The following is a 13,377-nucleotide window of genomic DNA, read 5'->3' on the forward strand; positions in this document are numbered from 1 at the left end:
TATGAAAGATGAACAGAGTTTTAGGTTATTATTTTCCTGTTGATTCAATCATTTCTATCAACCATGACAATTGAAAAAGTATAAAGAGAACTTGCATTAGAGACACATTGGGCTGATTCCTCATTTTCTTGGGTTTTTTGCCCAGTTTTTTGCATATCAGGTTATTAGACAGTATCCAATATAATTTCTGCTTAAGCAAGAGGTTTGCTTACAAGTGTTTATCCTTCCTGTTGAGCATTATGGTTTCATAAATTCAGGAATAGAGACAGGGACGAGATGGAAACTCCCTATAAAATTCCTATTTTAAACAGCATAGAGAAGAGGCATCAGAGACTCTCTCCCAGCCTTTTAGACTGAGGGAATGAGGTGATAAATTAGGGATGGACTAGATTTACAGATAACCAGGTCCATTCCTTTATCAGAATAGTATTGCTTCTTAACAGCTCTCCAGATACTTTGTTATTTAGCACTTCTTTTGTTTTAATTGCTCCAAGACCTACATGATTCTCCATAGAACCACTTTGTTGCAAATGTAGCTGTGCCATGGAGTCACAGAACGAAATTATTTTAGCTCTCAATGGTGCTTTAAATATGTAGAGAGAATAGAACTGCAGTTTTTGTTGCAGTTTTTAAAGGAACTGTCTGTGAGTGGAAAAGGCTCTTGAGTAAAATCACATTTCATGAGAGTGCATTTATATCAATGTAATTCCATGTTTTTTCCACTGGAATTTCAAAACAAAATGTTTTTTTCTTTTTTTGTAGACATTAATGAATCTTTTCAAATACACTAGGGTTTGAAATTTTAATTAATTTCTACTAATTTAATAGTTACTAAAACACATGGTATATTTCACACTAAATAATTATTCGTCATCAGTAATAACAAATACATTGTTTTACATGAAATTTGCCATTATGAAAACTAAAGTATACAGCAAATTTAATTACTTGGACATGAAATTTCGGGGGTTTTGATTTGGAACGAAAATAAATAAGATGTCCCACAGGGCTGACATTTTCTTTTCTTTCATCTCCAGGAAAGTCTTGCAGTTCTTTATTTTTTCCTATAAGACAGGGCTTCACAGGTGAAAATCTTCCCTGTCTCACACATTTTGCATTCTGCTGGGTTGGGATCTCAGCCTTCCGTGGCACTGACTGAGTCCTTTGGGTCTGAATCCTCAGCCCTGCACAGAAACTTTTCTCTGTGGCCCCTGAAAATTTTATTTGTCCTGTTACTGCTCTGCCTAACAGCACTGCTCCCAGTGAGTGCTGGTTTGGGCTGGTTAGGCATGATTTTAGATATCTGAGGAGTTCTGTCATTATGATTTCTATTTGTTAAAATACTCTGTTTGCATCCAACAGAGTTGGCAGAATTTTGTGCAACGAGGACATCCTAACAAAAATGAAGGAGACAAGGAGAAATTCCAAATTTCTGGAAGCTGACTTTTCTGCCTGGCTTTTTTTCATGAAAGATTAATCCTATTAATAGTCTTTTCAAAAATGAAATATTCAGAATGTATTAGAAGTACTGTCAACAGAGGATTTTCAAAGGATTTGCTGTATTTGTTATGATCCAGAAAAACAGAGGGAGGAGGGAAAAAACTTCTTAAAGTACTTACATGTGGACTGTGAAATGACACAGATAAACATTTAGGTAAATTCAGACTTTTCTGAGCCTAATGAGGCTGAGGTAATGAACAGAGATTTGCATTATAGAGAGGCAAGCCTGTGAATTGCAGCCCAAGAAAAGCTCATTTTATCTGCCCGAGCTGTTCCTCCAGCAATAGCCTGGGAAATAGGAACCCCTAGAGGTTAAAGATTTAAGAATCATTTGCAAAACCTTTCCTTTTTCCACTGATCATCTGTGCATATGACCAAGTATTATAAAAAGAAAATTTCATTACTTATGCATTTTAATAATCAGTATAATAATATTTCTTGATCCTTAAAAAAGGGGGTTTTATGCTCCATATGCATTTGAATATCTAAAGGATGATTTTTACATGAAGAATTCAGTTAAGCTATAAATGCTGCATGTTTTGACTTTTTATTAAATGAGTTTCTTCTCTCCAGCCTTATAATGCCTTCTTTGCTGCAGTAAAGTGGATTATGACTGAACTTGTCTTGTAAGTAGATTTCATCAAGAATCTAAAATATTTCTGTGAATTGCTAAATATTTCTACTTTTGGATATTAATATTTGTACCTTTCGCATTTTGCATGCATTGTGCTACTTTTCTTGGATGATTTTAAATATATTAATATTTGTCAATCTTTTTTTTCAATTTTGCATTTTTGAAATCTGAGAGAATTTTGGCTGTATTATGCGCACTTTCACTTTTATTACACTCATGGTCTTCACTTATATCTGCATGGCTTTGTTTAGCAGATCACAATACACAACCTAAATTTCTTTCTGTGCTTACTGTTCAATTTTAGATCCATGTCTGGCTGTTTGTGATGCTGCTTGGGTGGGCTGCTGTCAGAGCAGAAACTTGTTACCCTGACTCACTGTATGGTTTGTCACTTCATAAAATTCTGTAGGAAGGACCCATTACAGTGCCAGATAAGGTGCACTTGGATGCTGCTGAATTTTTCTATCTCCATTAATTCTTCTAAAATTCCCAGTTAATTCATAATGATCATTATCTTCAAGAGAATGTGCCTAAGAAATAGAAATATCACATGGAGAAGAGGAAGCCTTAAAATGTGTTATTAAGCTATATGATTTGTTATTCTTCTTATCTGAAAGCAGAGCTGCAGATATGAGTGAATTTTATCTTTACTGACATAAAACTGATTTTTTCTTGTAATCATTTTGTTTAATTGTAAATTGTATGAGCTTTTTTCAAAGTTCAGAATAAGAGTTAAGGAGAATTAAATGAATGGCTGCTGCCAGAGGGCAGAGATTGATAAATGCAGCTTTCTAAGTGAATATAAGGGAAATAAATTGTGTTAAAATGAGACTGATGCTACATTTCACAGATTTGCAAATGTTAAGAAACTTTCTATGTTTATAAGTATTGTAAGTTCACAGGCATATGATGAACTGAATGTTGGTTTCACATTCTTTACTTTACAACAACTGATTGGCTGATACTTTTCAGTCCATTCTTCCAGGTAAATCATGGTGTATTTTAGTGTTCTTTGCAATTTAGTTAGAGTTCATTAGACAATGGTTACTCTTTTCTGCTCTTCGAAATAAAATAGCCTTATTATTTCAATTTGAGAATTAATAAAAGAAACTATTTTGTGTGTGCTCCTGTGTGGTAGCCAGGACAGTTATAATCTCATGGCATTTTGCTAGAGTTAAAATACCCACATGATGAAGAAATAATGTTCAACAGCAAAAATAGAGTGTGCTGCCATGCTTTGAGAGTTTTAGTGAACATTCCAAATACAATCAATATTTTAAATTAAAAATGGGTAAATCTGTGATTTATTGATGGGGTTAATTTCAGAACAAGTTTTCAGAAGGAAAAAAATAACCCAGTAAAAATATGAGAATAGGAGTAGGTGCTAATCCCAGAGTTATGCCAGTAACTTGAATTTCAGTTCTGTGTTAGCTTTTATTGAAAATAGGATTAATGTTATCAAGCTACTGCCAGTTCAGTATTTGGAAAACATTCTGTGGGGTAATGTGAAAACTCTAATCATTTCTCCAGGTTCCTTGTGGAATTTAATCTATGCAGTTGGTGGCACTCTGATCTAACAGCTAAAGGTAAGTGTGAGTTTTTTTCCCTAGAATAATGGCAGAAATGTCTAGAGTAATTAGGACTTTTGAAATTCAGATGTGTGTACACTGAATAATAAACATCTGATAACAGTTTTCCTCCCATGCCAGCATTCTCTTCTTTGTTAATGTTTCCTAAAACACAAGAGAATTAAGATCTGTGAATAACCAGTAAGTGCTGGTGTGCACTCTAGGAACACAGAACACCACTATGACAGAAAAGTTAAAATAGTAGATGATGATTAAATATGTTTTTAAAAAACATTTCTCTTCATTCAAAAACAAAGTTTGTGAATAAAGCAATTACACTGTTTTAGTTACACAACTTTTTTTCTTTTTTCCTAGAGCTGCCATAAAATGTAGTGGAGTTATTGTCCTGGAAAATGCCATTTCAAAAAAAGTGTACAGAAATATGATCATCTCTATTATTTCATACAAAAATAATTTTTAAAGCTTAAGATAGTATATTTTATACTAAAAAAGGCTGATCTGTATTTTGTTTTATTATTCCATTCAAAAATAGACATTAAAATGTATTAAAATTCAATTTATCCAAAATATTTTTTTAAAATGCAGAAGCTTCATTTGAAATAATGACAGTTTTTAATAGTTCCACTAAGAATGGGAAGTTTTCAGTGTAAGCTGTCTTTCTGTGTTTTACCAGACTTTTTATGGCATTTTTAGAAATGTTTCTCAAAAGTAAAGGGCCACTTTACAAGAGCAGTGCTCTTCAAGTGACAATTTAATAGGCAAATTGTGCTGTGTGTCATTGACTGGTGTAAGAATTTAAACTGAATTCTTCAGCTTCATATTTGCATATTTCTTAGCAAAGCAGGGGATAAAATTGCTGCTTTAGGCTTCATTTAATATTTGCATTGCCTGGATACTAGGCTGTCTTTATGCCAAAATAATATCCTGTCTGAAGATAAAATATCAGTCAGGCCCCTAAAACCAAGACCAACTGTTCAGTGATTTCCCTAAGCATGAAGAGAACCATCCCTACCACTGAGGCTGTGAAGGACAGCCAGGTTTGCTGTGCTAGACCCAGAAAATGCAAAACCCTTCCTTGAGGAGTGGCAGCTGTGCCTGTCCTAGTCCTTGGTGCTTGCAGAGCAGCCAAAGCAGCCAGTGTAGGAAATATATTTTTTTTTTCCAAATGTACTGCACAAATATGTTTTAATATAGCCTGACATGAAACATCCAGTGGAACTTGCATTGTATGCTAGAGAAAATATCTTTCAAACACAACATCCCTCTTCAGCTCATGAAAATGAATGTCTGAGTTTGCGTTTTGAGAGTGCACTCGTTACAGAAGAGGCAATAATAACTTCCAAACTTTCTTTTATTTAAAACAAAACCATCAGTGCAGCACTTTGATGGACCAGTATTATTGAGAAATTTCCATTCATGGTTAGTTGACAGTGAAGTTTTAATTTCACAAGTCACTTGCTCCACTTTGATGAGTTAAGAGTATTGGAAATACCCCCTCAAGATGCTCATTGGGATCTCAGTATTTTTAGAGTAGTGCTTGCCCAGCTCATATCTGGTTAGATAGCAAGGGTTGGTTGTTTGGAAGCAGCATATTTTAGGAAGAAAAAGCAGAAGATATTTCACAAGAGAGCAGAAGAGAAAAGCAAATGCTTAGGTATTGTCTTCTGTAATGCTATGTTACCACTCAGAGTTGTCATATTTATGACTGCACTTTGTGAAATTAAAATTAATAAACTTGCACATTTATTTTTTACTTAAGAACATTTACCAAAGCTCAAGGGAAAAAAACAAACAAACAAACAAAAAACCAACAAAAAACCATTAATTCCTCGAGTGGAGAAATTGCTTCCCACTGAAACTGTGACATTAATAGAATGTGATGTACTGTGGAGATGCTGGAGGGTCCACACACACCTGCTTCCTTGCCAAACCCTGCTTTGGAAAATACTTCTGCACAAGATCTTGTAATTGCAATCACATTTGTAAATGAGAGAGAAGAACCCCTAAACCTTGGACAACCCCATCACCTTCTGGACTCTAGTGAGGTGCAGGAAATGTGAGACCAGTGAATCTTTTCAGCCTCTTGGATACACAAGCCATATGCTGATACAAGTGAGGGTAGACTCAAAACACAGGTGATAAACTCCAGTCATTCCTGACAACAGATAAGGAAAACAGAAGAGAAAGGGAAGAGGTGCAGTAGAGCTAGTAAGACAATTTTCTAAAAAATGCTGAACTATTAAACATCTCACAACCACAGTGAAAACATCAGAGATAACAAAACTTTTCTGACCAGCTTTAATACCTCCTTTGAGATCTGTGCATTTGATGGAATAATTTTTGGGGTTTTATCACGTACAACAAGTGTGAACAGTTCAGAAATGCCTGCCCTGGTGTGATTGGAAATGCAGATGTGGTGGCTCCCCTGGCACTGCTCAGTGGATGCACCCCTCACTCTGAAACAGATCATCTCCAGGGAAGGTCTGTCAAGCCCAAGAGCCTGTTCTGTGTAATCTATTTTTGCCATACCTCATCTTGTTTTCCCACTTAGCAATTAGTTTAAGATAGGGCTAACATTTGTGCTGATGTGCAAAGTGTATCTCTGTGTTAAGGAACAATGAAGGGGTGGAGAGGAAAAAGAAAGGGAATGAGGGAGAAACATTTTGTGTCAGATACTTCAGAATGAGAGCCAGAAGAGCAGCTGTCCTGTAGTCTGACCTTGAACCAGCCCCTCTGCTCCCTGGTAACTCAGTTTCCCAATCTTTAGGATGGAAATAGTGACACTTTTTCCTTGCATTGCAAAGACTTCAGATTAAAGGTGCTATGGAGTCTTAATTATTACTATTTTGGGAAGCAGATAACAAACATTGCTGTTGGGTAAAGTAACTCTTCTGCCTCTCCCACCCACAGAGTTATTTTAACTGATGAAACCCTACAAAGATTCCCCAGCTGTAATATAAAATACATGTTTTGGCTTCAGTAAAATATACCACAATTTACATACCAAATAAATGTAAACTCCCATGAATAAAGGTTAGTGATGCACAGCACCACTGAGATAAAAGTGACAGTAAATCCATCTTGGATCTATACAGAAAGAATAAAAACTCATGCATAAATGTAAAGTAGGTTGGCAATGGCTAAACCATTAATAACTACTTTAACAGCGCTATCTTGCAAAATTACATTCCATGGATAAACTTTTTTTTTTAATTTAATTGAAAAAATAGCGTTATGCACTGCCTAGGAAATCTCACAGGGTGGCAGAAGCTGAGTAACATTTCCGTTCTCTGTGAGCTCTGTAACACAGCATCTCATGTTGTTCACAATTTTGTGTGCTGTTCTTCTCATGTTAACATCAAGATGTTTTTTCCTGTGCCTATAGCTCAGAGGTTGAAGCAGACCCTGGAGCCCTGTGACACAGAGTACCCAGCCTTTGTTTCCGAGCGCACCATAAAGGAGACCACGGGGAACATTGCTTGCGATGACTGTTTCAAGTAAGCCCTTTCCATTTTTTTTTTTTTATTTTTTTTAATGCAACTGTTTGTGACAAAGCAATAAAACTGAATTATTTGAGGCTGTGTTGAAGAATGTACGAGTCTGTTGTGTTTTATCCTGGGTACTGACCTCTGTCAAGGTGTCATTTCTCCTCTTACAGGGGTCACTTAAAACTTTGATGCTCTTAAATTAAAGCCGTGCCTATTGCTTTCTACCAAAAAAATGTCAGAGTGGTAGAGGCTTATGTTAATTTCAAATAGTGAATGTTTTAATTCTTTTCCTAAACACAGGCAGCATTCTAGGGGCATAGGCTGTAAGACTTAGATTCAAAAGGTAAGTGCTGTTCAGTCTCCTGTCCAGGAGTGAAACCCTGCTGGATAGGTCAGGAATTTCCTTGTGAGATCTGGTTGTTTTACTGGAATGCCAAACAGAGTTTCCTTCTTAGAACTGTTAGTCTGAAAGAGTGGGAGACGATTAAATCTATTCTCCAAACTTCCAGTGCTGGGAAGCTGAGTTAATAACAAATCTCACATGACAGTGCTGTAATGTCATTTCTACCAGTGCTCCTGTAAACTTGTCCCTTATAGAGCAAAAAGAAGTGGAAGATTTCAGTCTAGCTTTCCTCTTTCACACTGAAAATGTATTTTCTCTGCATTTGCTGCCCATGTGCTGTGACATTTTGACTGTAGTACTGGTACATTTTAATTGTGAAACTGCATAGGTATTGGTTATGCAAATTTCTGTACTTAGATAAGTCTCTTAATTGGATTTCCTTTATGCTGAGAGCTTGTCATCACCAGGAGATTAGTATTTACAGCAATAATTTGTCTATCAATATAAACGTCAGGAAGAATTTATAAGTTAAACAAAAATTGTTACAGCTCTTCCTTTCCAGGCTAAATCAATATGCAATTAGCAAATAAAGGTGAAAACTTCACTTTGAAGTCAATAGGTGTGCTTCTGGACTTACTCCTAAATTTTCTCCTTGATATTTTCATTGCTTTAAAACAGGAAACAGGAGTAAGTACACTGCAGATAAATTTTAAGTGCTAATATTCACTTTTCATTTGCTACTGACCAACTTTTAAGTAGAAGGAAATTGTTAATGTCTAGTATGAATAATTGGTTTTATATGGCTTTGTGGAATAGAAGTATGAGAGTGCTTTGTAAATTGATGCTCTGGAACCCTTTAAATGCAACAATGGGTCCCACTCCCTGAAAAGTACAAACTCAACAAAATCAAGCCGTGATTTTTCCACTTGACATATTGAATACAAAGAAGGTTACACTGCTGGGAGTGCTTTGTGCCAACATTGTAGAATTTAAGCAGCCTTATTTTGTGATAATTTAACAGAAAGTTACTGAGAAGTTCTGCAAATTATCATGCAGTCCTGGAGGTGTTCCAGGCCAGGTTGGATGGGGTTTTCAGCACCCTGGTCTAGTGCAAGATGTCCCTGCCATGGCAGGGGGGCTGGAACCAGATGGTTTTAAGGTCCCTTCAAACCCTAACCGTTGAATGATTCTGTTTAAATATTGCAAACAGACATGATTCCATGCAAAGAAGATTAATTTAACAGGACTAGGTTTTCTCAAAGGAATGCAGATTTTAATCTGTGTTCCTAGGTAACTTCAGGTCAAAGGAAATAAGTTTCAAAAATAATACAATTCTGCAATACTTGGAACGCACCAAGTTGGAAACTGAGTTTAGTGAAAATTATAGTATTTCAAAAATAATGCACTAAGATCTTTTTCATAGAAAAACATTTTGTGTTCCACAGTGGAAAAAAAAATAAAAGAAAACCCTGTAAGTTGCAAACTGATCTCAAGGCACCCATTATTTTTCTCCACAAGCAATGGCAAAACCTAAAGAAATAATCCAGAAGAGCTGTTAGATTCTCATGGGAAAGTTGTTCGTTATCCCGTTTACCCACTGTCATTAACAATCTACAAATTGCATCTAAGATTGCAGACTGCATTGGATTCCAAATATTTTTGTTATAACCCAGGACACTTTCCCGCAGAACAGCTCAGGAATTTGACCCAAAGTCCTTTGTAGACCTACATCTTCTGACCCAGTTTTCTGTTTCATAGCCTCAGTACCAATAAATATTTTTACAAGCAAGTGTATTGCTTAATATTTGTAATTTAAGAATGATGGGCTCAATCAGTCAGAATTCAGGTTCAATCTTTTATGCAGCAAGTTTGGAGCTGACACTGTGCTGGTGCTTAACCTGTGCAGCATCACTTTGAGCCAGTGGGATTCTTTTCTGTGTCCTCATTAGATCATGTTATAGGTTAATCTGTGACACATAATTGCAAATATTTATTGCAAATAGAAGAAGATAATTGTAAATATTTACCTGATTATGCACCTTGTGGAATACTGAAAAACTACTTGAAAGTCAGTATATTGTGAAGAGGTTTGCAGACAAAAGTTGTGCAAATACTCTGCTTTAAGCAAGTTTGTGTCAAAAGATACCCCAGTCCCTGGCTTTTGTTCCTGCAGTGCCAGGCACTACTATAGAGCCCTTGTCTGAAAAAGGAGACTAAAAACAGTCTCTTAGTAGAAGTAAAAATGATGACTGATGTTAATTGAAACCATATAATGTTACTCAGATAAGACATTTTGGGCACAAATACTGTGGTTTTGCTAACAAAGTCACAGTCATAGCCAGCAAGGTCACAGGGTGAGGGCAGAGGCTCAGTTTTATTCTGTTGTGGGTGTGCTGTTACTGATCTTGTAGAAATACTCTGCCCATGCACAGAGGGACAGTTACCAACTGCAGTAATGAAAATTCATAAACATTTCCAATCATAAATTTAATCATGGGCACTTGGATTTAAATTGAAATATGCTAAAATAAATCTCACAGTAGAAAGGACTACCTGCTAATTACTTTTTTAACAGCTGGCTCACATTTACAGCCATCTCTGGGAACTCATTCAATGGAAGGACACCTATACACCTAAGCAGGCTTTGAGTCAGGCAATAAATATATACAGACATATAAAATGCACTCTCAATATGTAAACTTATCTCTTACAAGCAAACTACTTTGGGATAAATTGCAACGTTTAAAAACGATTTTCAAAAATATAGGTTTTATTAAGAAAGCAGGAGCCTAAAAGAAAATAAGAATTAACATAAGAATGTCATTAGGGTCAGGGTTTGGCTGTCCCACCCCATAATTTGTTGTTATTCAATATCCCAATGATTATTAAATTAATCTGTTATTTAAACAGCAATCAAAAACAAGTCAACCCACATTTTCGAAGCACTGTCAACAAGAGAGAAAAACTGGGATTTTTTTAAAATCTGAATTGGTTTCATATTTTCCAGTAAGCTATTCCTTTTTATTGCAAAAAACCTAATAAAAAAACAAACCCCTTTACTTCTGAAAGCTTATATCATAGACTGTTCTATCACAGCCTCAACGTTGACAGTAATTAATTGCTAAAGAGAAATGTTTTTTCTTTATCATTCTCAACTGGCATTTGTTCTGTGAGTCAGAACTACACTAATGACAGATGGACTTGGTATGGGCTTTAAAGGTGTTGTGCTGCTCAAAGATGAGTTTCTGATTAGACATCAAAAGTTTTAGACGTTATTTGTCTCAGTGCTGCCTGTAATTTTATAAAGTATTGTCCCAATATTCTAGCCAATTTTAAATATAAGTGTGCAAACCAATGTTCTTCAGCAATGCTCACTGGGTACCTCACCAATTTTTGCCTTCTGGGAATATCATCATAACAAATTTTAGTTGCAGTAAAAGTGTCTAAGAAAAGAATCCTTAGAATGTCAAAGTCCTTATGAAATAGAATTGATGATGGCTATTAAGACATTTGATTAGAAAATGTTTGCCAGTCTTTTTAGTATATTCTCCATGTCTTTGTAGAACAAACAAAAATGGTTTTGTCTAATTGCAAATCTCATTTATGCATGAAAATTCAAATGTTTTTATTTAGCTTCATTTGGGAAAATACCATTAATTTCAGCTATAACTGCTATGAGGGTGAGTAAAGCAATTTAGTCATCTGACTATTTGTACTTTAATGTTAAAGTTTCTAAGTTGCAAGGAGTCAGTTGAGTGCATAGTTGCCAAATTTGTGTGTTCACTGTAAAAACTGTGGGCATACAGATTAGGCAGCAGTTGCACAGTCAAATGCTTAAAAATTTGCCCTTTTAACCTCTCCTGTTGATGTGTGATGACATATTGGACTTGGATGAAGATCAAAAATCTGGCCTTACTTCCAAAAAACCCCCCTTCACTTTTAATTGCAGCACTCATGGGTCTACAAGGTCAATACCAAAACCCCAAAGAAACTGTTTTGTTTCCCGTTGATCCTTTGTTCACAATCTTAAGACAAAGAGGAAAGTAAATATAAGAAAGCCATATTGTCACTAGGGAAGCAAGGAAGCATTTAGGTACAATCATCCTAGCCCTGGGAAAGATTTATGCATATTTTAATTATGCCAAATATAAAAGATGAATGCATTTACTTTATCTTGTTGGGCATAACTTGTAAATTGCCTGTTAAAATGTATAAGAACTACTTATTTGATTAAACACTGTCCCATCTATCATTTATTTGTTCCAATAGAAAGTTAGTAAGCAGACATTAAGTAAACAAGGAAAACCGTCAAGAAACCAAATTGTTTCTCTTGCTTTCTCATAGACTGGGCATCGAATGCCATTTATTGTCAAAAAAAGATGTAAATGGCAATGGAAGTGTGGTTAGGATGACACTGAACCCTTCATGTGGATTTATAATGGCAAATTTCAGACTTGTCCACTAAATGCACAGATTTGGCAGTAACAGATAAATAACAACACAAATTAGATGCAGACTGCTCAGGGCATGAGTATATTAGTGTCAGGAGCAGTGCAATCTGCAGACATTAAAATGGAAATGGTTTTTAAAACCCACTTAATCTCGAGACATACCACCATTTGCTAAAATATTTCCGCATTTCTTTCTCAGTAGAAGCTTGCCAAACTGCTGTACTTGATCATGTTTAAAACGTGAAAAGAAATACACAGTTCAATTTCCCATGAAATAAATAATCATTTGCCTTTTCAGATGTAGTTAGTTTACTTCTAAACAAACCAGCTTGCCACATAAACCAGGGAAAGCACCCAGGGCCGATTTCTTCTCTTTCAGAGCTCTATCAATGCATTCTCAATGTCCCTGCGTCTGTCCTTGGGCATTAAGTTATAGATTCTAGATTCTAAATTATAAATCTTCTAGAAGACATTTTGGATTGTATTCTTTTTTACTGTATGGGCCTTTCATCATCCTAAGGGAAATGGTGTCTCTATTTCCCCACCCTGTGAGTTCTTTCCCAGCAGCCGTGCCCGGTACCCGCAGGACGATGGCACATGGATGGCTTTGACCTGTGCCCATGCTGGGTCACAGGTGTGCTGCAGCCAAACTGCTCAGGACTGCTCTTCACAATGCTGAGCAGTCCTTCATTTCTTTCAGCTCCATGCACATTTCTTAGGTGTACATGGAGCTGAAGGAATATCTTCAAGGGAAACTGCGTTTTGCATGCCTCAGTGGTTCATTGTTGAAGTCTCGAGGATCACAATCTAAGTATATGGAATTATCTTGCACTTCTCTTTTGAAAAGTAGATCTTCCAGACTTGAAGAATACTTATGGCTGTTAAAAAGTCTTTAAACTTGAGGCAACAGCAGTATTTCTAGAAACTTATTTTAGCCAAAACCCCAAAACTCCAGAAGATCCAAAAATATTTTTTCCTTGTTCTTTCCTTGTAAAAAGTATCAAATTATGCCATTTAAACTGCAAGAATTGTTTATTAAAGGTCTTTATACTTAGCTTAAAATGTTATATTGTGTGTTACCCACACTTCTCCACTTGCAGGCTGAGTAACTTTCTCTTCACTTCAAAGGCACCAGTGATTATAATGTTTGTCATGCAGGTGTAATTTAAAGTCACTGTATGGGCAATTTAATTCTACCCTTTGATAATGTATATTTTGAATGACCAGTTCAGGAAACACTCTAAATTACTATTTTCATTTAAGAAAAAAGGTACATAAAATAATAGGGCAAGACATATCTAAGTTACCAGGCAGGTCTGTGCCTGCCAGTCATCAGTTTAACAATCCCTTGGACAGTTTTCAAGGCTGGAGA

The 13,377-nt window shown here is 35.9% G+C and overlaps 1 protein-coding gene across 5 annotated transcripts in view; it reads left to right on the plus strand.

Annotated features, from left to right (window-relative positions):
• Positions 1–13,377, plus strand: part of CACNA2D3 (calcium voltage-gated channel auxiliary subunit alpha2delta 3) — a 388,669-nt gene that overhangs the window by 363,624 nt on the left and 11,668 nt on the right. For 4 of the 5 annotated variants that reach the window (XM_036390972.2, XM_036390973.2, XM_036390974.2 and 1 more), the window contains 3 exons: positions 2,074–2,126; positions 3,665–3,720; positions 7,109–7,220. In XM_036390972.2, the coding sequence (XP_036246865.1) occupies positions 2,074–2,126; positions 3,665–3,720; positions 7,109–7,220 (221 nt within the window). Of the gene's footprint in view, positions 1–2,073; positions 2,127–3,664; positions 3,721–7,108; positions 7,221–13,377 lie in introns of those variants that run through there. The other variant, XR_004981053.2, reaches the window with a different exon arrangement.

Source organism: Molothrus ater, chromosome 11 (assembly GCF_012460135.2).
Source record: "Molothrus ater isolate BHLD 08-10-18 breed brown headed cowbird chromosome 11, BPBGC_Mater_1.1, whole genome shotgun sequence".
Taxonomy (NCBI): Eukaryota; Metazoa; Chordata; class Aves; order Passeriformes; family Icteridae; genus Molothrus; species Molothrus ater.